This window comes from Enoplosus armatus, chromosome 9 (assembly GCF_043641665.1).
Source record: "Enoplosus armatus isolate fEnoArm2 chromosome 9, fEnoArm2.hap1, whole genome shotgun sequence".
In the NCBI taxonomy this organism is placed as follows: Eukaryota; Metazoa; Chordata; class Actinopteri; order Centrarchiformes; family Enoplosidae; genus Enoplosus; species Enoplosus armatus.
This window is the reverse complement of record NC_092188.1, coordinates 18,261,058-18,286,935: the sequence shown is the minus strand read 5'-3', so window position 1 is coordinate 18,286,935 and position 25,878 is coordinate 18,261,058. Positions and strand designations below refer to the sequence as shown.

Genomic DNA, 25,878 nt, shown 5'->3' with positions numbered 1-25,878 from the left:
ACGGAGCACAGAGGGAGAAAATGTTCTTATCTCCCAAAACCAAACATACACAACATGACAACAGCAGCGGGGAATTGAGCCGCTAGTCTCGTCTTGTTAAAAAATGATTACAGCCTAATAACTTTGATTTAACACCTTATAATAAGCACATAAATCAACTAACTCACTCTCGGCTACAGCTGCTGGCAGCTATTTGTTCAGCAATTTGTTTTCGTTAAATGATAGATTGTTTCACCACAAAATACTGTTCACTGCTGGTCGGCCTTGAGAAAAGTTATGGGGTGAGCTTAGAGAAGTGTAAATGGCAAATGAACAAAAAGAACAATGATTCATGTGACAGAGCATACAAGAAGTTCCCTTTGACTATAATCCCTCTGAGACTGAGGAAGCTGTTGTTTACCACAACTGCTGCAAAAGAACAGTATCAACTGTCTGTCAATTGTGAGTCTATCGTGTGTTTCTTTAGTGCGAGTGTTTGATTACATATATCACATATGAATCTGTGCATTGTAACATTCGCACTGCAGCTTGTGAGGCCTAGCCATGTGTGTGCCTGTGTTTCCTAAACCACATTTCATATTTGGTTCAGGAGGTCACACACACACACACACGCACACACACACACACACACACACACACACACACACACACACATACACACACACACGCACGCACACACACACACACACACACACATTTCTATGTGTGTTTGCCACCTGTTGATAATTGGAAAATTCCAGTAAGTTCCACAATGAAATGACAATGAGTCATCTATTATGAAGATTGGTGATATCCATCATATCCTGTGTGTGTGTGCACGTGTGTGCACGTGTGTGTCCATGTGTGCTCATGCGCCCCCGCCCCCAAGCTTTTGGTACTTCACCGCAGTATTTCTGTTCAATGAGGTTATATTTTTGAGTGTACACAGATGCATGTTTCTAATACACATACATATATATATATAAGTGGTATTTCCTGGCTTGAGCCATCAGAGCCAACTCATTTCAGTCCCGATCAAGGATGGGAATATCTCCTGCCAAACAAATCATCCAAGTACAACAAACCTGCCCATATCATTCGCATCCAAGCGAGGTCCCTCAGCGCCCCCCAAATCTGTGCTGCATTAGCCCTTCCCAACAGCCAATCCCATGCTGCACGTATGTCTACGTCCAGAGAAGTTTGCCCTTTGATCTGGATGAGAGTTCTTCTGAGGACATAAAGGGCCACTGATTGAAAGAATGGTCTATGCCAATGTTTTATAAAACACTTTTTCCAGTCAGGGTCCAATCAAAGTCGATTCAGCCTCATCCTGGATCTTAGGCTCATTAAAAGACATCAAGACTTGTGTCATTTGGGGACAGAGCATAAACTATTTTGGGCTCCGACCCAAAGTTTAAGACACTGACATTCAAATCAACCTGACCCCCGGTGATGATTATAATGGCAATCAGTAATTAATCACCTTTGGGAGAATATTTTTCTCATGTTTTCACCAAAAAGCCCCACTAAATAAAAGCCTCTCTCAGTACCATTTGGATCGGACTGCGATGGGATTCTCATAGCGTGATTCTGCCTTGTCCTCTGTCGCGTAATTACAGAAATGAAAACACTTGAAGATGAGTGTATTTTTCGGACGGTGAAATTTGTCTTGCATGTGGATACGGTTCAACTGGCTGAGAATGACAAAGATTTTTTGACAGAATGACTGACTGCTCCAGGTCATCCACAATAACACACAGAATTATGTATAAATGGTGCACATAGTGAACACACCACACACCTGTGGGTTTAGTTCCCTAAATGTGACCTTACTGCTTTGGTTGTCAAAAAACGGTGCACTCAGCAGCACTTTGCATCATGCACCTTGTTTTACGAAATAACCGCCCTATGTCACAAACTCACTAGCATAATTAGCCTACTGTTGCTTTTATATGGAGGCCATTATCACTGGCTATAAACAGCCACTGTAGTCAGTCGCCCCTCTCTTTTGGTCAGATGCAGGATCAGTCATGTTTTACTAGCCTCATGTGCTTCACATACGTCGAACATGTGTGCTGTCCAGCTCCACTCAAGTCCTCTGTGAGTAAATACTGTAGACATATTTCGACTCAGGGATCACATTCAGGAGGAATGAAGAAATACCATCTCCAGTGTGGGCCCTGATTATGATTTGAAATGCAATTAGATTCTGGGAAACATCAAGTTTTACTTACCCTAATTGTTGTGGTTTGTATTGCTGATGTTGTTTAAAAACAGTTTGCAAACATTGGTGATTTTTTATTTTTTCATTTCCATTGAACCGTTACGTGTTTGCCCTTGGGTTCAAAAAGATTTTCCAATTTACTTACATCATCAGAAGTTTTATGAGACTTTTTCAGATTTGGATAATGGCATAAATGTATTTTGATCGAGGTGAAACAAGGCTTTTCTTAGTTCCTCAAAGTTACTAATATACAATATTTTCAGATAACAATGCAGTATATAACACCTCATATACTGTGAGCAATTATATGCCCTTAAAATAAAAGCACTTATTACGCTATAATATACTACTATAATATAACATACTGTATCATTGGAACTGAATGATTCGTTGCTTTGTAATGTATAGCATTTCTCTTTTCTTCATACATTTGCTTGGAAACTTTGGTTACCATTCCAGTGCTTATAAACCCTGCTTGAGTTGGTCCATGAGATCAAACCATACAGAATGCCAAATTACAATCAGACCCGCTCTGCACTTACAGGCTTGGCTCGACAACGGGGACATTCAGAGACACTGTACCCTCCCTCATGATCATATTTGAAGCTCCCCGTTATTGGTATTGTTTTTCTTATTTTATATTACTTTATTTTATTTTCCACAGCTGCTGCAGATCACTTCAGTTGGATTTACCCTGTGTGGAGCACACATGTACTGTCCCTGCTAAACACTCCCACTCTGGTCATTAGCAGGAATGAGCTTTGGTTTTAATTATAAAAACACCAGCCCTTGAATCCCGCTGTTTTATGGGTCCTGGGCATTTTTATATGACTGGTTTTCAAACTTGAAATGGATTGCTTGTGTGTGAATAATCAACACTTGTTAATTTTTAGAGCCTCCGGTCTCTGGGAGGGGAGATTCTTTCTCTTTAGTTGGTTACTATAACAATGTGTGACTAAAATTACACAGAATCAGAGCTGTGACAGATAATTGATGTTATTTTCTTCATAAATATCACAGCCTGCTTGTATTTGGGTTTCTGACTTTTACAAATGTATTATGTAATTGTGGGGCAGGATGGCAAGAACCACTTATACATCTGCTCATTTATTCAACACACTAAACATCTAGAAAAACACTGCATGTTGCTTTTTAGCCACGCTGGCTCTAGGGATGACAATGTTGGCCGACCCAGGCTGAAATATCTCAACATTTTCTGGATTTATTGCCATGAAATCTTGTACAAATATTCATGGTCCCCAGATGATGAATCCTACTGTAACAACATTGGTGAACCCCTCACTTTTCCTCTAGCACCATCAGCTACTTTGTGTTTAGTGCTAATTAGCAAATGATACACGCTAAACAATCAGTATGTTAGCATTGTCATCATAAATATGTTAGCATACTCAAGTTAGCATTTTGTGCCACTGTGCAGCCTCATAGAGCCACATGCACAGGTGTCGACTCTCAGTCTTGTTCAGAAGAAGAATAAGTCTGAATTTTGTTTGAATTAAGTGGAAGCTATCTGGATAACTGTACTTGGCTCAATATGGAACAATTTTGTCATACTATACATTATACTTCCTTTGCAATATGATCCTTGAATCGACTCAAAGAAATGCGGAAAAAGGCAACATTCAGGAGTTACCAGCATGATATTATGCGATGCATTTGAGAGAGGAGAGGCATCACTTCAGTGTGTTAATGTTCTGAGAATCTATTTGTTGACTTTTAAAACCACACTGTCTCAACAGTTCCTGAAGTCAACAACCTAACATTAGCCACTGGTAAGTACAGCAGATCAGATTTTGGCCGACGCTGAGCTCTGCTGGAAGAGGGAAAGACTCCTAATATTTTCACTGGATGGAAAAATGTCTCCATCAATTTGCTTCATAAAAAGACAAATTCTCTTTTCAGTGGGGTTCGCCGGGGTTGCTCTGCCTGGGTGAGAAACGAATGGCTAAATTGTACTTTCACACATGTTTTAATTCAGGGTCTTTCCATTAGAACCTCTTAGATTGAGAGGAAATTGTTCACTAGAAAAATAAAGCTCGGGCCATCTGCCTTCTTTCAACTTCCTACGGCGAGTAATCTTGAAGTTTCTCGAGGGCTGTTCCTGGACCATATGTTCTGTAAAAAGTCAACAAAATGATTTACAGTATTTGCATGACAAACTAGATGTTTTTTTCCTGAGAGATGCAGCTTTGCAAACTTTCCGTAATGGCTACAGTGTTCTGTATCTCTCACACATACCCACACCTACTCTCACACAGGCTCTCTTTGAGGGGGATGCCTGACACGGGTCCCTGCAGAGCTGAATGATCACAGGACAAAAGTCGAGGGCAGACTGGCCGCCTGCTATAAAGAAAGAGCACAAAGGGTTTTATCAGGGAGAAAAAGAAAAGACTCCCCATGCAGATTAATAAAATAACCCCAAGGTTCTTCTATACACACCCTGATCTGCACCCCCTCCCATTCCCCACACACACATACAGCATGTCTGGGGTCTGCCACACCTGTTGCCTGGCAACAACTGATGGGGGAAAAAAGCTGGTGGTGTTCCGATGATTAAAATTTCCTGGGTAGCAGTGTTTGATCCCCAGTACACTGTCATTGTCTCTCCACAGCTTCATAAGAGACCCAACACTGAGGGAAGAGAATATATAAACTTTCTCACTCTTGTCAAGAGGTGGCTGGCTTTGCTCACTGACTTTTCCTCTAATTTTTTGAGGATAACCCCCCCCCCCCCCCCCCCCCCCCCCCCCCCCCCCCACCCCCAACACCAGCTCAAGTGAACCCAGGACTTTCTTTACTTTCCCCCCTCCTGTCATACTAGTCACTTTGACAATTCACTGGTCAGTCACGTTTTTCAAAGAGAGACTAAAAAGAAGAGGAAATACATCAATTGAGGTTGAACCGAGGGTCAGACACAGAAAGCGGTGGCCTTTCTTAACAGTCCTGTGCTCAGTTTATTTAAAGTGTTGCTGCCGAGCGGGAGGGGGAAGTGGAGACACCGCTTCGGAAGGAATGTGTAGTTAATGCCACGCTCATGGCCAAATTAGTCAGGCCTGTTGAGGGGATTCCTCCTGGGGTCACTTCCACAGTAAAGCTCAACACACACACACGCACACTTCAGTGCATCACATCCACATGCAGCAGATGTGCATTCATAGTCTATAAACAAACACATATACAGGGAATGTTGTGCTAACATGCCCGAGAAGAGGCTGATGGACAACAAGGTCAGTGTGAGCAGCAGTCACCAAAACCCTCAAGTCTAAGCAGTGTATCATTTCAGAAAACACACGCTTAAAGGAATAGTTTGACATTTTCACAAATACACATATTTCTTTTATTACCAACAGAAGATCAACACTACTCTCATGTCTGTACAGTAAAACAGATGCCTGAAGCTCATTCGCTTAGCTTAGCATAAATACTGGAAACAGTGGCAAACAGCTAGCCTGGCTCCAAAACCAAAGTGTAAAAACATTTTACGGGCGGTTATGTGCCAAAGTGGCCCAGTGCAGTGACGTCCTGGTGATGACAGTGATGACAAAACTACAGAAAGTCACTGCTTCCGGCAGTTTTTGTACAGATTAAACAAAAAAGATATGTAACGTGTAAATTTGTGCTGGTGGGCAGACTTTGTCACCTTTGGAAAGACCCAGGCTAGCTGTTTTGCCCTCTTTACAGTCTTTGTGCTAAGCTAAGCTACAGTAACTACAGTAACATCTACTGGCTGTAGCCTCATATTGAATAGACACATATGAGAGTGGTGTCAATCTTCTCATCTAGGAAGGAAGCAAAAATCATATTTCCCAAATGTCAAACTATTTCTTTTAACATATATTAAACACAGGAGGGTTGTCCTTATTTGTGGGGAATACAGGTCAAGACGAGGAATCAGTGATAATTGCCCCCCTTCACCACACACACACACACACACACACACACACACACACACACACACACAGTACCCTTCTCTTTTGACCTTCTCTATACAAAACTCTGACCTGCTTTCCCTCTGTGTGTACAGCTGACAGCTCTTGCTCACAGTGATTATCTGTCCTTGACCACCTTCTCAATCCCTCTTACTATGAAATGATCCCCTCAATCACCCCAGTATACTCACAGAAATGCAGCCACACAAACATACACACACATTTAAGATAAGGTTGCCCCACCTGCCGCTCCACAACAAATGCACCTGTCGTATCCTTGCTTGTATTAATCTAATCCTCCCTGTCTGTGTGTATAATAGAATTTCAAGAATCAATAATTATTTATTAGAACTTCTAGATCGTGTGTTTATGTATATGTGTGTGTGTGTGTGTGTGTGTGTGTGTGTGTGTGTGTGTGTGGGTGTGTGTGTGTGTGTGTGTGCGCGCTCACGCATGTCTATTTTAATAACTCTGTACGCCCTCGGCTGCCCCGTGTCACTGTCTCTCTCTGCTTGCTTCATGCTGAGAGAATGCGCAGGATTGCCACTGGGATATCTGCAGCTTTAATAGATGCAACGTCAGAAAAAACCTGCATATAAGGCCGCAGACTGAGCCACTATGTTTTCACAGACCCCAGCGAGGCACGCGCTATCAATTGCTGTCCACACTGAGCCCGGCCTAATTCATTAGCTGATGACAGGACAGTGGATCAACATTGTCACTGTCATCTGGGAATTTTATGAGTCATAGGCCGGGGAATGAACAGTTTGGAGATCACAGGCATGAGCTTTGCGGTGTAGTGGTGTGTTTGCTACTCTGATGCTGATGAGGATTAAGAGCAAGATTTTCTTGATAAGGTCGAGGTAAATGGATTTGTGCAATGTCATATCAATGCAACAAAGAGGACGTCTGCCTGACTGAATGATACATGTTGTATAATCTAGGGAACGATAAGTGGAATTAGCTTCTGATACACTTTGAACTCCAGCCTCTCGAGCCCTGACATTCCCCTTAAAGGTGCCGTGTGGAAACAAGCAAACGTTTTGTTTACATTCAGTGTTCACTCACCAAAACACATCCTTGAGGTCAAACAAACATGTCGAGTGCATTTCCTACCTCATAAAACATTTGCAGAGCTGATTTTTGAAGTTTGAACCCTGCATTGTTTACAATCATGTTTACTAGCTGCCGCTTTTTCTTCACTTTGGTTGGCACGACAAACAAAACGGGGACCCACTCATAAGAAAACTGCATCAGTGCTACTAGAGGTCAAAAACTCCACAGGGTACCTTTTAAGCTGCTCTAATCAATATGTCTATATCAACAATCGAAGAAATGACCAAGTATGTCGCTTGTAGTGATGAACTGACTAAAAAGATCATCCCCTTCGGTAAGTTTAAAAGTTTAACAGAGCTAAAAGAGAGTGAATAATGGGCACAAACACAAACACAAATCCAAATGAATGCTAATGTTGCTCTGTTGTCTAGTGGATGTGTAAATAGGCAACTTTACATGATGATAATATGTTAGTGTTGTGTTTACAGCTTGACGCTTCCCCCAATTGGCCAAAACATCTGTTAATGCAGCTTAACATTTCCCTTAAGTAGCTTCAACATGAAAGAAAGAAAGAAAATGATCAAATGAACATTTTTGACAAACTGCATCTTCTTGTCCCAGAGCTTGATTGAAGTTTTGTCATTCTGGTGCTGAGTAAAATAGTAACACCTAAGATGCAATTTTTATGGCTGCACCCTTAAATGGAAAAGTCTACAAGTCTTGTGCATCATTTTATATGCATTACCCTGCGCTTCAGCCTTGAATATTTGGTATTTTTAGAAATTCTGAGATTTGATTGAAGTTTAACTGCTTAGCTTAACTTGTGCAAGAAGCAAATCAATTATGAAGCCTGTAAGGTCAGAAGGATGTTCATTCTTTTCTTTTCTCTGCCATTTTCACTGAGGCTGCCATGCAGTGGAATTTTCCTTTTTCACTCAACGTCAGTGAGTTATGTTCAGGCTTGTGTCCAAATCACGAAACAAAAAACACCAGAAATAGTTACATAATTCTATACTTGTGTTAACTTTAATTTGTGCCAAAATGTATGTCAGCGAGGATGATGCCATGCACTTGCCCCCCTCAGCTCAAGGCCTAAATTAGAGTAAGGCTAAAATAAATGTGGTTTTAGAAAAAAAAAAGTTGTAGTGTGCATCCATCCCTGGTCGGGAGGGTTTATGCACCTGCCCGACTTCATTTACAGGTGTCGACTGATTCTCTCACTGGACGGTCACAGGGACTGACCAAGTGACCTTAACCTTCCGCACCCCAATGCCACATACACACACACACACACATACCCAAACACACACAAATGCTCCTACCCCCAGGGGATGGTGGGGCTGGTTCAGACTGGGACACAAAGACGAGCATTATTCTTCAACATCCCAAACTGCTGCGAGGGAAGAGAGGGAGGAGGGAGATTTCATTATTCTTCATACCATTTCATCATAATATTTTACAAACTTTCCTATTTTTTGCTAAAACATGTGAATTTAACACACATTTGATATTCATTTCATGGCTTGACATAATCTAAGAGAGGCATTATGAAAAATGACTTGACATTCTAAATTTGCATATTAGAGTCACTTGCATAACTATAATGCATCACTTAATATCCTGGTTAAAGTTTGGAGTCAGTAGTCTGCCTCAGTGAAGGTGAAAGGGTTTAAAACAATGTATCAATCTCTGTTATGTCTCACTGTCCTGGGCCTGAGTTAGTACAGGGCAAACAAGGAAGTATTCCCATAAAGAAAGAGCCCACACTGTGTTTGCATTGCTTTCCTCAGCACAGTGACTGATGAAAGACCAGAAGCCACAGCGAGGAGAAGCACTGGACTCGTGCATACTGTTCCCCCTAAACATCAACACACTCGTTAGACAAATGAGGCTCCGGCCCCCCGTCCCCCCTCTTTACACTGCTCTGCTCCATTCTCCAGAGGCCGCAATTCACTAAACCTTGAGGTATACAGCAAAGTCCAAAGGCCAATTATCACCAAAACTCCTAAACCTGCTGACTGAGGCTCTGGGGACAAATGATCAGGAAGGAATTATTATTTTTAAGATACAGATTTTCAATTTGTTTCTGGCTTTTATACTCTCGATCTCTCTTTTATGTTCTGTTATGTAACAATACAAACAACATCATATTTGGACTTGGTAGGGAAAGGTCAAGTGCTACAGTTTACCATAGCTCACTGATGCCCATCCTTGTCTGTTATGACAATGTGCCTCAAGCTTTTATGGAACTAACTCCCTCTAGAGGTAATAAAATGAGATGCTGCTGCTGCTTCTTTGGGTGATGACAGCCGGGGGATTTTCTCTCTCCACACCAAACCACTGAAATTTAAGGGAAAAAAAGATTACTCAGGAAAAGAAGGTGATTAGACCATCTCGTACCTCTCCACTCATCTAAGCCACCTTGTACATTAAACAGTTACCTTCCAGTGCACATCTTTACAGTAGGTGCATTTTTGCAGATCAGTCATTTTAGAAACAAATGCACAAATATGTCCTAAAAACAATCCATATTACAATAAGGTCACTGTGAAATCAGTAATATGTGTGCTAATCTCATATTGCTAAAGCGGATGAATTATAATCTCAGTCAGAATAAGGACAGTAACCTGTCATCTCTCTCTTTGCGCACACAAACTCTCAAAACATTATGGGAGTCAAAGGAGGAGAGATCTGAGGGCACAACATGACATCTTGATCAACACCTGCTGTCATGATGGAGCTCTTCTTTTTCTCATTCACTGCTGGGATTGTTCAAACAAATAACACTTTTGTTAATTTAAACATGGACAAATCATGATCAGCATCACTGGAAGCACAGTGCCAGACCGGAATCAGTTAGAAGATACAGTACACACTTCTAAACCCTCATTGAAATAACTTCTCTCTCTCTCTCTCTCTCTCTCTCTCTCTCTCTCTCTGACGCGGGGGGCTTGCCCTCTAAATAAACTTTGGAGCTCATAGGGGAAGAGAGAGAGAGACAGAGAGTCATCAGCCGGCCGGCAGTGAATGGGTCCTGCACGCAAAGCAGAAAAGCGCTGAAACTGCGGAGATTTACTTTGGTTCAGTTGCCGCCGACAGAGAACGAGAGGAGGTGTGTGTCTGACAGCCGAAAGAACTACGAAACCTTCCACTTACAGATGTTTTTATTATTACTAGTGTAGCTCCTGAGGTGGCTTTTACTTTTTGTGCTTTAGCTGATGCTGAGATGAAGCCGAGCCTCTCGGTGCGCCTGGCACATTAGGGTGTCCACACACCGGGACGCAGGGCGCATCTCCACTGAGAGAGACGGGGAGAAGGAGCTCCACACATGGATATTATATCTCAAACTTTCTGAGAGTCATGTTAATCATACATAATCATTCTATTCCTCTTTTTGACCTACACTAATGATTGATTTTGCTTCTCTCCTGCGCGCATCGGATGAGAATCGAGCTTTTTGGCGTGTTTGTTTGTTTGTTTGTTTCTTGTTTTTTTTTTGGAGGGAATGTTCTTTATCACAGCACGGATAACGGATCCCTGACTCTTTCTTGGCACATATGAAGATCCTATCCAGGATGTTACAGTCGAAGCGGCCCAGGCATCATTGGGCCACCGTACGCTACCATCACCACATATCACCACATAGCTGGGGGTCCTGCTGTGTCTAGGAATTATCTACCCTGCACACTCTGCCTCCGTCTGGGGCAAGAAACCGGAATCTTATCCAATAAGTGATTTGGTGAACATTGACATTGGCTTTACGAGTCTCACCTCTGGGCTACTATGCAATTACAACTGATCTCCTTTGTTTTGATCATCTTGCACTGCATGGATTACACTGGTTGTCAGCAGCACAGCAGCTCCAGGCACCGGCAACATAAACGTGAGTAGGTCAAAGTGCGGTGCGATGCTGCCGTACACCCAGCACGGGCTTTATCTTTCTTTTTTATTTTCTTTTTTAATTTTTAGTAATTCAACATTTCAACTACTCCGAGAGGCGTCAAATGTCCCCGGCCTGTTTTCTACATATTTTGGCAACCAAACTGAGAATCCAATATTCAGTTTAGTCTAAATATCTAAATGAATGACTGGCGACAGAAACATTTGTTATTTGGTAAATGTTATAAATTGGTAAACTTGTACCTGTAGGCCAAATAAACCTGCACAGGCGCACATCTGAGGACACAGGTCAGAGTCCCATTGATGTGAGCTTTTCTAGACGTGACAAAATAAATTGCAGTAGGTCTTTATTGTTTTTTTTTATTCATTTAAAAGATAATTTAAGAGAATTTTTGGCAGATTATAAGAGTGAATGTAGACTGCTGATTCCCCAGATTATTATTGATTATTAAAGCTATTCAAGATAATAGACATATTATCACTCACTCCCACACTCACAACCCTACCTTTCTACATTATTATAGAGGTTTATGCACTCGAACTTATTAAATTCCTGTCATAAAAGGGGGAGTTATTCTTAAATTGGTTGGTTTGGTACATTTCAGCGCATGCTCCAGCTCTGTTTGCGCTTTGACTGTATGGTCCATCCATGATTCCTTCAGTAATTTCACCATCTTTTGTCCACTTTAAATATGTTTCTTTTGAACCTTAATTGGATGAGTGAATAGTTCTGTCTGTCACCTGAAGCCTGCCGTCGCTGCTCTTTGCGCTCAGTCTCCTGGTTCCCGTCGCTCTCTAGCGGTCAGAGCAGCAGACTTCAGGCTCGGGGTGTGCTGCCCGGTTTATCAGCGCTGATCAGTGTTCACATGAACATCCACAGCTTTAGTTTCCATATTTGGATAAGTCACCTCCATGTTCAGTGTATTTCCTCACACAGCCACATTTTGGAATTTGCAGGGGTATAGTTTCTCGCGATGTTGGCCCAGATCACACAGAGTGGGGCTGAAGTCAGTATCATAATTTGAAATCATGTCCCATCTTGTTCTTATTACTGTTCAAAATCTGAGTTAATGCAAATGTGATAGCAGGCTCCATCCAAACACCAGAAATGTTCCATAGTGAAAACACTCACTTAAGTCTGATGGTATTTCATCTGCCATATATCTCCTCGGGCTCCAACATTATGTCTCATCGCTTGAGCCAAGGCCAGCCTTTTTCCATGACACTATGAAATAAGTATCAATAGAGTATATTTTTCTATTCTTCCTACTCACACTTTATCACTGAGGGTCTCCAGATGTGCTTTGTGACTAAGTCTGTTAGAGAAGAGCAGTGATAGCTGGAATATTCCATGTATCACTTGCCAGCGTGGCTGAAAACTGTCTGTGATCTACAATAATAGACCTTCGAGGTGATGTTTTTATCCCTGCCACCTGGGGCTGAAACTTCTCCCTGCAGCTCCTTCTCTTTACATGTAATCACAGAGCTCAGATCTGTGGTTCTTCCCTGATGACCACCAAAGTGGATTTTTTTTTAAAAAGCAGAGAGTTGCAGCATGTGGGGTTAGCTGTGTGTTTATTATGTCATTTTAAAGGGGTCCTGGGGTTACCTCTGTTATTGGCAGCTCTGTCTAATGTAGTTTAGGCCAGACCTGAAGAAGTATGGATCACTTTGCTATCCAGCAGGGAGACACAGCCTTTATAGATAACTGCAAGTGACATATGATAACACCAGACAATAAATGAATACTTGGGTATAGTGCTGGGTAACAAACTATGTTTTCAATCTTGTGTTGCCTTCACGATAAAAACGTGTTTTTTTTCTTGAGAAAAAATATGTTCTTTTAATGTCTCCTCCAAGATGATGACTCTCTTCTACAGAAGTTTTATTGAATCAGTTTTAATGTTCTGCATTGTTGCTTGGCATGAGAATTTGACTTTGACCAGCAAAAACAGACTCAGTAGCCTCATCAAAGTGGCCGGTAAGATTTCAGGGAGGAGTCGAGCCCAGTGTACAGACCTTTACAACAAGCAGGTGTTTAGGAAGGCTGTGGTTGAACCGTTACCCTCAGGTCATCCTCTTAAGGTCCTGTTATGAGGACCAAGAGATTCCTTTGTCCCTGTTGCCATTTACATGTGAAACAGTAGATAGCATTAAACTGTTGTCTGTAGATTTCTCATTGGCACAGCCTGCTTAGATTGTTTATTTACACTTTGACCTTTTGGACGCTGAATGAACTCCTACTGAACCACTCTGTCCACTGTGTCCTGTTGTTTTGTTGCTTGTCAACCAGTGTTTAGGTGTTTTGTGTGTTTTTGTATGATCCTGGCTGCAAACCAATTCCCCCGTTAGGGACAATAAAGATACTTTGAACTTTGAACTTGAACGGACATGGGTCATAATGATAAAAGACAAGGAAATGTACCTGCTGTATGTGATAGTTTGATTATTCCCACTTAAATTTTAGCATGTGCTGTATTAATGTAGGATATATAGACGTTGTTGTGTGCTTTATACCCTACGCTGCATCAAGACACACAGATTCTCTCTTTTAAATGTTTATTTCCCCCTAAACCATATTAAAGAGCCTCTCAACACAGTGTGGGGGGGGGGGGGGGGGGGCAGGAGGGTTTACTGAGAGTACTCTAGCGTTTGGTTTCTTAAATTATGCCCTGAGATTGAACCTTGTGAAATCTGAATTATTTAAATTAGTATGAGTTTCTTTTTTGTTCAAGATGAGATGCTGAAAATGTTTTTGATGGGCTGAAAAAGATAAAACATTTCATCATATAGCATATCCACATACTCAGCCATGATGTAATTCAGTTCTGATATGGCAGCACTAAAGCATTAATTAGCTTCTGTCAAAGCTGAAGGTTTAGTTCTGCTGTAAGGAGTGAACTTCTGCCTTTCCAGACTGACTCTGTACCCAATTGACAAGTGATTCTAAAAATCCAAACTTCTTCCGTGGATGCAGATATCTAACACTTGCAGAGACATCAGGGAGGATGGAGGGATTAGCTGGTGAAGGGGTGGACGAGTACAGACTTTGGAGGGAAAGAAGGGGGTAAGAGTGAGTTGGGAGTCAATGACCATTGAGTCAACCGGCCAAAATTACCATGCAGAGACTGAACCCGAGCTCCGAGCTTCCTGTCTGTGATCATCCAAAAACCGAAGGCATGTGGGTGACTGGGTGCTAACAGTGGGAATTATTTAGTTTGTCAAGACAGGACAGCTCCGTGGAAGATGCAGAAGGTTTGCTAAAGATAGGATACAGATTATAAAAGGGGAGTCAAGTGTGTCGCATGATGAAAGCCTATAAAGAGCTAGGCAGTCACTACTTAAGGCAAAATGTCTGGGTTTATTTTGTTGCACAATTCTATTTTCTCCATGAACCATCTGTGTTTGTGTGCTTGCGCAGGCATGTGAATGTGTTTATTCATATGTGACTCTGTTGGTATGTTATGCAAGATACCACTGTCCAACTGAGGTTTTGTCGGTGCAAGTGAGAGGGCAAGGCCAAATTCCTGCGTCTTAAGACTGTGAATCAGGGCAGCTTGGCAGGAACACATGTGGGCAAATGGACAGCAGTTGTAAAGATTGTCGAGATATTTCAAACAAAGTGTCCATGATCTATGGTTAACTGGCAGCTAAACCCCAAACTTAGAGAAGAAGGAAGAGGGCCAGCTTAAACCAGTGGCATGAGATGCCAAGGTTGGAGAGGAAAACCAATTCCTTGGGTGCTCACAGGGGTTGCATATGATTTGTCTAGCATGTGTGACTACTGCAGCATTTTCCAAACAATGCCTCTGGGAATGGAGCACCAATGCAGCATGGGTGCACAAGTATGTAAAACATGGAACTTCTCTGATGGCTGTTGCCTACATACTGACTCTATGTCACATGTGTCACTCCTGTGTAACATGCTCATCCCTGAAATGATTTTCTCATTCCCGAAGGCCCTGTAGCCCTTTCTGGATTTAACTAAAGCGTCGTATTTCTAACAGAGGAGTGATTTAAACTCATTTCCTCATAAGAACAAGTATACTGTTACTGAGACATCAGGGCTCAAAAATGTCCCTTCTGAACTACCCAACATCATGGAACCTATTTACTATATATGTACATCCCTATGCAACCACCCAAACCCTCTTTGTTCCTGTTTCTGTCCACCAAATGCAATCAGATACTGAAAAGGATGATATACGAGGTTTTCCAGGAAAGTGACACGAAATGTATTTCTTCATCTTCAATACTCCTTTAAGACTTTCAGCCCTGTACAGTTTTAAAATCTTAATCTTAAACACACTGTCACATTGAAATACTCATGCTGTAACTTGGGAGACATTAAAAATGTGTGTGACAAGGCTGTCAACATACAATTAAAATGATTAAAACCTATAACCACAGCTTGCATCCATGGCAGACTGGGGGATCATCCCATCAGCGAAGAGCGGGGGTACAAAAACCCTACTGTAGAATATATCAGCATAAAGTAAACACTACAGTACTTATGTACATAAACAGGGTTGTAAACATAGCATTAATAGCTGTCATTGGCACTGTGCTGTTGGTGATTTGTTAATTTTCCTTTTGCCCTCATACACATGACACAACTACACTTGACTGAAATATTTCAATACCTAAAATAATAAACTCAAATATTTAGCGAATGTTAAGAATAGTATTGCAGCTTCATATTGTTTCCTAATTTGAAAAGAATTGTGGGCATCTATGAAGATGCTGTATGTGTTTAATCAGTATAGTGCCCTTTGGCTTCTTGAAAAAAAGCCATTTTCTTTTTATTTGTTTTTGTTTTCAGCGCAGTATTATTGTCATTGATTTATTTACTGGAACTGGTTGTGTAATTTAAAACTATTTAACCACCTGGAAGAGTGAAAGGTGAGATGTAACACACACTAATATCATAATGTCACATCGTTGGTCCACCATTAAACTAATCTAAAAATCCAGCAGTGCGTCAAGAGTTAGGTGTTGGTATTGTAGATCCACAAGACGGTCTGACCTGACATCTGCACTGAAACTCCACTTTTGTAAATGTATAAACCCTCATAACTTCCAAGTTCATCAGCCTAATCCTGTTTTGTGCAGGGCACCATAACAAAAAATTAGATTTAGATAAAATTATATATTCCATTGTACTCTGCACAACTGATATTCATACCATATGGGACACATCCTCTGGAGTCTAGTGTCTGTCAAAACCTTTAGGTCAGGTTGATGGTATTGTCTAGGACTTAAAATGGGTCTCTTGGGACTACATGTGGGTCCCTGGCTGAACAAAATATAAGGTACACTGGATATGTATTTCCTTCCTTAAATATTTTAGTGCTAAATGAATTACAATTTTACAGCAAGGCACCAACAGAACTGTGAATTCCTGCTATGAGCTTTGAATAAGAAGGACGCTGATATTACTAGCATGATATCTACAAACACTTCCAAAGTGTCTGCATTGAACTGGGGCACTGGCTCTTATCAAATGTTGTGATCTCTCCAAAGTTATCCATTAAGATAAATTCCACTTTCATTTTTTGAAATGCCAAAAAAGCAATTTTAATGTTGTTTATTTATCCTACATTATACCACATGAAATTCATACTTTCTTAATATTTCTGCTCCTGTCAACAGAGATCTCTGGAGTGAGCTCAGGGTGCCAGCAGGGTGGCTGTCTGACCTGCTCTGACTACAATGGCTGCCTGTCCTGCAAGCCGCGCTTCTTCATGCATTTGGAGAGGATTGGGATGAAGCAGATCGGCGTGTGCATGACTTCCTGTCCCCCGGGCTTTTACGGCACACGCTCGCCAGAAAGAAACACCTGCACAAGTAAGCCATAACGAGTAACACGCTGTATCTGTAGAATAGACAGAATATTCATGAAAATATTCCTTGCATTGTATGTTCCCAATTTAAGTGAACACAAGTCTGTAAGTGTGGTATTAATAGCCAGACCTTGGTGTAATTAATTGTCCTCTGATTCAGTATAATCCTCTCTCATAACAAACACACGCAGAAAAGTATTTGAAACTTGTCTTGAGTTAAATGTGGCCTCTTAACAGTGTGTTGTTTCACACGTGAGCATAAGCACAAGAAGTCTTGCCGGCTCTGAGACATAGTCAAAATATATGGCCCCCCCCCATATACACTTCTTTACAAGTAACCGTTTCAAGCTCTACTTGTGAAATATGATATTATGTGAAAAACCTGATACCTGTTAAGTATGTTTCCTTGTGGTGACATTAAAATAAATCAAGTGTTGCTTTACTTAAAATCCTATATCACAAGCCACCCTGTAGGACATCAATCTGACTGTAGTGGCCTTTATTCCTGACTGTATTCCCAGTGAGACATACACACACGCACAAACACATGCTGACACGCTGTATATTTAACACGCAGGACACACTCGATAACTTGTACGGTTTAAATAAACGCTGGCGGTGGGTCTGTGTTTCTTCGTCAGAGTGCAGGTCGGAGTGCGACTCCTGCTTCAACAAGAACTTCTGCACACGCTGCAGAGCAGGATTCTACCTTCACCTCGGCAAGTGCCAGGAGAACTGCCCTGAGGGGCTGGTCCGCAGCGACATACAGAGGGAGTGTGTTCCCAGTGAGTGTTTAGAGTTTATCAGGGACAGGGATAAAGCATGGGGTTCGCCCTTTATTCAACTGTATTTACCTTGTATTTATCCCACAGTAGCCGTGCACAATTTACCAAATAATTCTGACTTTGTTTATGTGTTAAATCTGGCCATTATAATCACAGACCTGACTGTGCTTTTGTCTTTGCAGAGTGCCCTGCAGAGTGTGAGTCGTGTGTGAACAGTGAGACATGTACGCGGTGCCGGCCAGGCCTGTACCAGATCAGTGGGAGGTGCCACCATGTCTGTCCAGAGGACTACGAGCCCAATGACAAACTCATGGAGTGCTCAGCACAAGGTCAGTTCAGTGTTTGTGCGTGTCTTGTTGGTAGGGGCACATGCCACATTTTAGGCCCTTGATGCAGCATGGCTGCAACTGGCAAATAAGCTTGAAGAAAAGAAAGTAACCCGGTTTTCAACTTTAGAAAACATAATAAGTTGAGGTTTCTCACCCTTACTTCTCGCTCTCCATTTTTCCCATCAGTGCACTGCGAGGTGGGTGAGTGGAGCGAGTGGAGCCCCTGCTCTCGGTCCGGTAGAACCTGTGGGTTCAAGCGGGGCCAGGAGACCCGCACACGGCAGGTCCTCCAGTACCCATCACCCTTTGGCAAACCCTGCCCTGAGATCTCAGAGATCAAAGAGTGCCTCGTCAAGAGGAGAAAATGTCCAGGTAAAGAAAATGATACTGTGGCAAAGTTGCCACAAACAGTTGTTTGTGTTCCAGCTATGCGTCAGATCCTGACTCCAGATCCTTGTGATCCAGCATTTGAACTTAAAAAACAGAATGTGTAAAATGGGCTCATTCTAGACACTGTCTATTGTAGTTGCTGTTGACCCATCACACTCGCTGCCAACATTGTATTTGTGACACATGGCACGGTTTCTACTCTCTATGAATTCCAGACCTTGCTGCTTCAGCTTGTACAATCAGAGCTAGTCGTTCTTCCGTTCAGGACTACGACTGTTTACTCAGAGGATTGCCATTGTGGTTAGAGTGAGGACAGTGGGGGGAACACACACATGTGTGATGTTGCAATGGGTATGTTGTGTGTTTTCCCACGAGACCTCTTTGGATTTTTAAACAGTAAAACCGCTTTCTCTGCTCCTAGTAAACAGGGAATAGCGTGATCATTTCTAATGACCAGAGTGAAAACTGCTTTCAGGGCTCGTCTCTTTATAAAACCCAATGCTGTGGCGCATTTATGATCTCTTTGTGTTATGTGCACTGCGTGTGTGTGGTTACTGAGCTGGTTGGCGGCTAGGGCAGGTTGTTTTTTAGCCTGGGCTCTGTAGTGTTAAATGACAGATCGCAGACAGGGTAGAAGGCTGAGATCCAGCCCCCTGGGGCCTCACACTTACAGAACAAACAGTGTGTGTGTATATGTGTGTGTGCATGTGCGTGTTTCTGTGCATATGTGTGTGTGTGTGTGTGTGTGTGTGATACAGCAGAAAAGCAGTTGACTCTGGAGCAGAAACAGCCAGCTCAACATCAACATCCTCCCCCTGGGAGGCACGCGGCGACCAGGGGATCAGTATTGGTTTATCCCCACAGCTGCCAATACACACACACACACATGCATGCACACACAAACCCAGATACAGATACACCCTCACCATTTCAAACAAGTCAGACAAATGCACACTTGGGCACACTAAACACACACACGTGCACATAGATACACACACATACCATCTTTGTCTCACTAAAATAACTACACAGCCGCTGCTCATGGTGGTAATTTGTGAAGAGAGTCAACTGGGTCGACGTGATTTGTAAGGCAGACTGTGAAATGTGCCCTCTCTCACCCCTGCTATCCCTCTCTCTCTCACTTTCTATCTGTATCTCTCTACTGATCCATTCCCCCATCCTCGTCCCCTACACACACACACATACTCCCTACCACACCAAAGAAAACATAGACCCCCATATAAGCTCTCTGTTGGCGCTCCCAGTCAGTCGGGTAGGGGCCGAGACTTTAGTGTGGAGTCGACGGCTCTGTTGATCTAGCCTGAGCCTGGTTAAAGAGGGGGTACAGAGAGAAGGGAGGCGAATTGAAAGCAGAGAGAAAGCTGTGTGTAGTCTCTCACACACCACAGACCCCGTTTATCGACGTTGCCCGCGCTGGTGATTACCCAGTTGCCCCCGCTCCAAGAGCATCCATGGTGAATGAGAGCTAATTATCTGCTTCAGCGCGTCCTCTCCTCGCTGTTTACGTTTTGCACACGCTAGGGGGTCAGTGGTCCGACCTCAGAGAGCCCCCGGTAATCCTCCAGCAGCCCTCAGACACTGATACATCCTCCTCCTTTTCCTTTCCTCCTCTTTTGCACTTTCTCATTTCGCCCTCTCCTCCCCCTCTGTCCTGGCACTCCTCCTCCCGTTCTTGGTTCTTCTCCTTGCTACATCGTTTTACTCCTCCACATGAGTCTACCAAGTCTTTGCTCATTTCATCCTCTTTCGCCATCCTGTTACTCCTCTTGGTTGTACACATATTACTTATTTTTACTTACTCACTACACTATACTATACTGTTGCCTCTATCGCTTCACATCTCTGAATATAGAAAGGTCTCTCTGTCTCACATGAAGGAATTTTATACTGAAATGACTGTTTGAGAACCACTGTTCTACGGGGGGTGATACGCTAAAGCAATTTTTTGGTGTTGGTAGGAAAATTCTCTTAACTTTAAACAAAGCTCGGCTACCTTGTTTCTTACAGTCTGTATGCTGTTGCGGCTCCAGTTTCATATTTAATGCGCAGATATGAGAGTGGCATCAATCTTGTCATTTAGCCTAACTCTCTGCAAGAAAGTATATTTTCTCTTAAGTAGAGACTTAAGCATCCAGCTGTTACAGCCTCCAGTTCTACAGAACAATTGCAAAATTCCAACTTCCAGTTAGTCCTGATTAACCCCTAAACAATGTTTTAGGATATCACGTCAGAAAAGTTGTAAAACTGTAGGAAACATGCTGAAATATTCAGAAATACTTGGCTCTGTTCCTCCGTTATCCACGGCTTGAGATTGTGAATGTTTACGCACACATCCTCATCCGCCGCCATCTCTCTCAAGTTAATGCTGGCTAATTTGTCCTTCGATGGACCTGCTGTTCACCTCTTTATCTCTGTAGCCGGATAGACCGCGTGCCCTCTGCAAACCCTTTAACTCCCACACACACACATACAGACACTCACACAGACCTGTTACACACAGAGAAATATACAGTGAAGCAAGCTAGCATCAACCAGTCAGTGAGGGGGGATTGATACACACACACACACACACACTGACACACACTGACACACCCAGAACCCCCCTCATGACATCCTGGCGGCCATGCGGCAGGCATTCCACTTGTGGGACAGCCCATAGCCTTTAATCCCAGCCTGGCTCCCGCCAAAAGCTCCCCGGACGACAGAACGCCTGCCACGGAGGATGTGCCACCATAAAACACACAGTGCTCCTCCAACCGCACACACGCGCACACACACACACACACACACACACACGCGCACACACACACACACACACAGCTCCCCTTATCCTCAGTGCCCCTGTGCTCTCTCATTGGATCTCTGTCTGTTCACTACTCTCACCTTGTTTTTTAGTTCATTCCATACTCTCTCTGGATTGTTATTCATCTCCTTTTCTTCTGTTTTTCTCTCTCCATATGTCTTTCACTAGAACAGTCACTCATTGTGCCAGCACACACACACACACACACACAGCATGTAGTGTCCCAGTAAAGCCCCTCTCTGTGCTCTCAGTACAGTTTACTGACTCCTGTCTTTTGTGAATGCGCTGCAACAGATTTCTGGAAGTTACATTGCAGCCACCGACAATTCAGCAGGTCCACACTAGTGGCTGTGTTTACACTGTGCAGGCAGGGAATTCAGGGGAATAACACAGAGGGAAAAGGGTTATACATTTCTGCATATATCCTCCCTCATTAACTAGAGATCACAGCAAATGTTCTGAACTTGTCATCTGTGTACCAAATGTGTCACTAATTGTATGTGGAACCTAAGAGAAGTTACAGACTAGGCTTTGACTGGATCCAGATTTACTAGAATATGAAATGAATATCAATATTTTTACTGTATTGGTCATGATAAATCTTTAACAGCATGCCACAGTACAAATGATACAATAAAAGCATGAAGCATGTAGTGTATAGTGTAGCTATATATACATGAGTGACAGGTTAAAGAGTGACCACAGAGATTTACAAGTGCACACCAGTATTGGTGTCTTTGTCTTTGATCAGCTAGCCTGGCCCTGTCCATGGTTTTAAAATCTTTCTAAAACTCACTAATTAACACATTGTATCTTGGTTCATCAAATAGAAAAGTAAAAGCGACATTTTGTGGATTTATGGGGAGTTACTTACAGCAACTATTTCAAGACAACCAGTGGAGACAGCAGGAAGTCACTGCACCCGGCTGCTGGTCACCAAGAAATATTTGCAGTCTTAAATGTGTGTGTTGGTAGGTGCATTGTTAAACTTTGGACAGAGCCAGGCTAGCAGTTTCCTCCTGCATTCAGTCTTTCCTCTTAACTAAGCTAATCGTCTCCTAGCTCCAGCTCAATACTGAACAGACAGACCTGACAGTGGTATTGTTCTTCTCATTTAACTCTTGTAAAGAAAGTTAAAAAAGTGTATGTCCCCAAATATCCAACTATACCTCTGAGGGATGTTGCATTGTTTCCTTTTTATAGCAAACTCACAAAATGATTCCATCGCCTGCCACAAGTGTAAGTGGTGCAATATGAAGTAATAGTTTAAATCATTTGTCTGTGCCAAGTGTTACAATTCCTGAGCAATCCAAGTATGTTGGATTGACTTGGATTCCCTAAAAACACTCACAACAAAACATCACCAGCTGGAACTCTTCTTCTCTAAGAAAAATGTATGTAGTATATTCTTAGTGCTTAGTGCTTAGTGCTTTTGCATCCTTACAGCATATTGTACGTAAGTCTCAGCCGAAATAGGACTAATTGGTGATGTCTTGACTGCTCTCTTAAAAGCAGTTCCACTTTTGAGTAAGGCAAACGTGGAAGCTTTTCTTAAACTTTTACATTCAAATGAAGCTACATCACCGCAGGTACAGGCTGTACTTCATAAAATTACTGGAAGATTTTCATGTGTTGTCCCTAGAGCCAACCACTCAACTGCCAGTCTCAAACTCTTGATGACATTATTCATTAAAACTTGGCTTTTGGGAATGCGGTAAATGTCCGTTGAAAATGTTCCAAAACCTCCAAAGGTGTCTCATTTGGGGACCATTACACTCATGTCAACACACAGTTTACAAAAAGCCCATCAGAAACCGTTCCAACTAACCGAACGCGGGTTCGTTTGATAAACAGTCTCCTAATCATCTCAACACTGGCACGGATTAGGTTTCTCCTCCGGCTCGACAAAAGCACAGGGGCTACAGTATGACTAATCCACTGAACTTGTAAATAGTTGTAAATGGTGTCAGGGCAGAGAAAACAATGAGAGCGTAGGGGACTTCCTGTGTTTATAGAGGACGGGAGGCAGACCCCCGAATGAGTCAGTGCACCAGATTACTCCATCTGTCTGTCCATCCATCCATCCATCCATGCACATCTTCACCATCTTTGATTCTTTTTTACTTACTTTTCACTGTCTTGCAATTAAACTATGTGAACACTGTGCTGTCCGTATTGTGTTTGTGCACACGCTCACATATGAAATGTTCATCTCCTGTCGTCTTGTCCTTTCATTAAGAAGATTAAGCACAGTGGGCAGGTAGAGAGCTCGGTATCACTAGCCCAGAATGTGTGGGCCAAGTGGAGCCCTGGCTTGATGAATGAACAGACAGAGAGGGAGAGGATGAGCATAGGGGGCCGAACATGAAGCGGACAAGAGAGAGATCTCTTTCTCTCCCTCTCGCTTTATCTCTCTGTCTCTCTCTCCCTGTGTCTGTGCCTACTGCCTACTTCAGCAGTTTCACAATCCCCGACTGGCCGGCCAACCAGCCAAGCAGGCCGTGCTGCTCCGTTCCACTCACACATGAACAGCAGCAGTACAACAACAGGAAAGGGCCTCCTCTGCTTTCACTTGCAGGTCCCGTCTCCAACCTCCCTGGGGGTGGATCTTGTTATTATCATTAATAACTGTAGCTCGAGCAGAGATAAACCGACAGCATTCCAAAACTCTTGGTTTTGTTTATGAGATGGTGTTGCAAGAGCAGATAAATTGGGGGTTTATTTAAAGGTTTTCTATTTTGGACAAAGGTCTGCTCATCACAGGGAGAGGAGCTGCCATCTGTGATTAAAGACTGGCATCTAGCGGTGAATACAGAGCATTGCAGTAACCAGTGAACACTGCACCCTGTAATGTGCTTGTAGTGTGTCACTCTCCCTCAACAAGTCTTGGTACTTTTAGCACTTTATGATATGTGGTGGTTTTCATAACTTGCATGGATTAGCTGAGGCTATGAGTCCTGTAAATCACAGATCTCCCAGTAATTAGTGGTTTGCCAAACAAAAATCAACAACTGCAGTAAACTGGCTCGAGCTAAAAGATTACAGCTTTAATATTTTGAGCCACAGCAAAATCCAAGAACAATACTGTGTAAGAAATTATCTTAGTATGGAACATGTGTGTTTGAGGCTCCCTACCTGAAATTCCTTAAATAAATAAGCCATTCTGTATATATTACGAGACATACACAGTAAGCAAATGCATGACAATTGGTATTATTTATGTAGACCTGCATTTTGGACAGGTTCTATGGCTATATTAATTACATTAACCTTCTTTGTTTAAAATATTAAATAGCAGTATGAACATGATGCAAAGTAAGACATTTCCTAACTGAAATTGATGGTGAGAAGATGATGAGATGAGAGCTTCATCCTCCACCCTTCTTTACCAATCTTTGTTATTTAATCTTCTTTACTTCCAGGAGTGCGGAGAAAGAACGAGCGAAGAGAACGCAGGAACCGCAACAACCGGAAAGATAAGGAGAACCAAGAGGGGCGACGGGAGAGGAAGCGAGAGAGGGAGCGAGAGAGGGAGAGAGACACGGCAGAACGTGAAGACTCTGATAACAGGAACAAAACGGAGCACAGGCATCGCAGAGGCCATGACACAGAACCAGTCTCCCCTGATGACGGCCTTGTACAGTAGTGCTCTGAACAGACAAAGTCCAGCACCTCCCCACCCTCCTCCTGTTATCCTCCCATTCTTCCTTCTCCAAAACTCCCCCACCCTCACCCACTGTTCACCTCCCCTTGGCCCCTCTCTGCAGGGGTGTTGCTGCTACCTGTATGATTTGAATATAATGTTTATGCACAAGCGGGATGGGGCACATTCAGCCACAAGGCCTGGGCCACTATGGACTTTAAAAAGGTTTTTTTTCTACCCTGTATCCTTTACTCCTTCACTTCCACCACTGAGAGAGTGTTTCCATTGAAAAGACACTGCTGAGACTGCTGTCGGGACTGAAGAACAAAGTGAGAAATGTCTATGACTGTGTGGAGGACTGGCAGACAGACGGACAGAGAGACAAAGACGTTATACTATGTGCTTGTTGATATGGTTATTTAATGGGGCCCTGGTACAACATTGCGCGTCTTGGTTTTTGAATGTAGATTTTGCAACATTATGTAGAACAATTGTTTATTATTGTTGTTCCTGTTCTTTAGATCTCTTTACTTTATTTTATTTGGTGCAAAATTTGTAAAGAAAAAATAAAAGTGAGTTTGCTATTGCCATCTTGAGACATCTTCATAATCACTACAATGACAGATATAGGAGAATCTGCATGCTGTGAATCAAAGAAGTACGGTCAAAAACTGAAAAGCATTACAATTTGTTCTGTATGTCTTGGACAAAAGCTAGTTTTATCCAAATACGTGATAAATCTGATCTATCATTGGTTTTTCTTTCTGTGTAAATGGAATCTATGCTCTAAGTATAGCTCCTCGACTAGGAACCAAAAGCACCTGTATGTCAAATAAAACTATAATGGGTTTGTACCTGTGTCTGTTATGTTTTCCCCTCTGACTGCCATCTTGTGCAATCTACTTGAACATCCTCCAAACCCCCTCAGAGTAAAAGGAAACTCAGCACATTGTGCAGT

The 25,878-nt window shown here is 42.5% G+C and overlaps 1 protein-coding gene across 1 annotated transcript; it reads left to right on the top strand.

Moving 5' to 3' along the window:
- The first annotated feature begins 10,841 nt into the window (after nt 1–10,841).
- Nucleotides 10,842–25,774, top strand: rspo3 (R-spondin 3). Its single transcript, XM_070911810.1, has 6 exons — nt 10,842–11,089; nt 16,759–16,953; nt 17,591–17,734; nt 17,917–18,063; nt 18,250–18,435; nt 24,700–25,774. Exons 1-6 carry the CDS (start codon nt 10,990–10,992, stop codon nt 24,921–24,923), a joined length of 996 nt encoding a protein of 331 aa, XP_070767911.1. The 5' UTR covers nt 10,842–10,989; the 3' UTR covers nt 24,924–25,774.
- The last annotated feature ends 104 nt before the right edge of the window (nt 25,775–25,878 follow it).

What these genes read in the sequence shown, in the direction of transcription:
- rspo3 (XM_070911810.1), top strand. Translation starts at nt 10,990, where the DNA reads ATGCAATTACAACTGATCTCCTTTGTTTTGATCATCTTGCACTGCATG. An exon ending in CATGGAGTGCTCAGCACAAG is followed by an intron (nt 18,064 to 18,249) that starts GTCAGTTCAGTG and finishes TTTTCCCATCAG; the next exon opens with TGCACTGCGAGGTGGGTGAG. An exon ending in CAAGAGGAGAAAATGTCCAG is followed by an intron (nt 18,436 to 24,699) that starts GTAAAGAAAATG and finishes CTTTACTTCCAG; the next exon opens with GAGTGCGGAGAAAGAACGAG.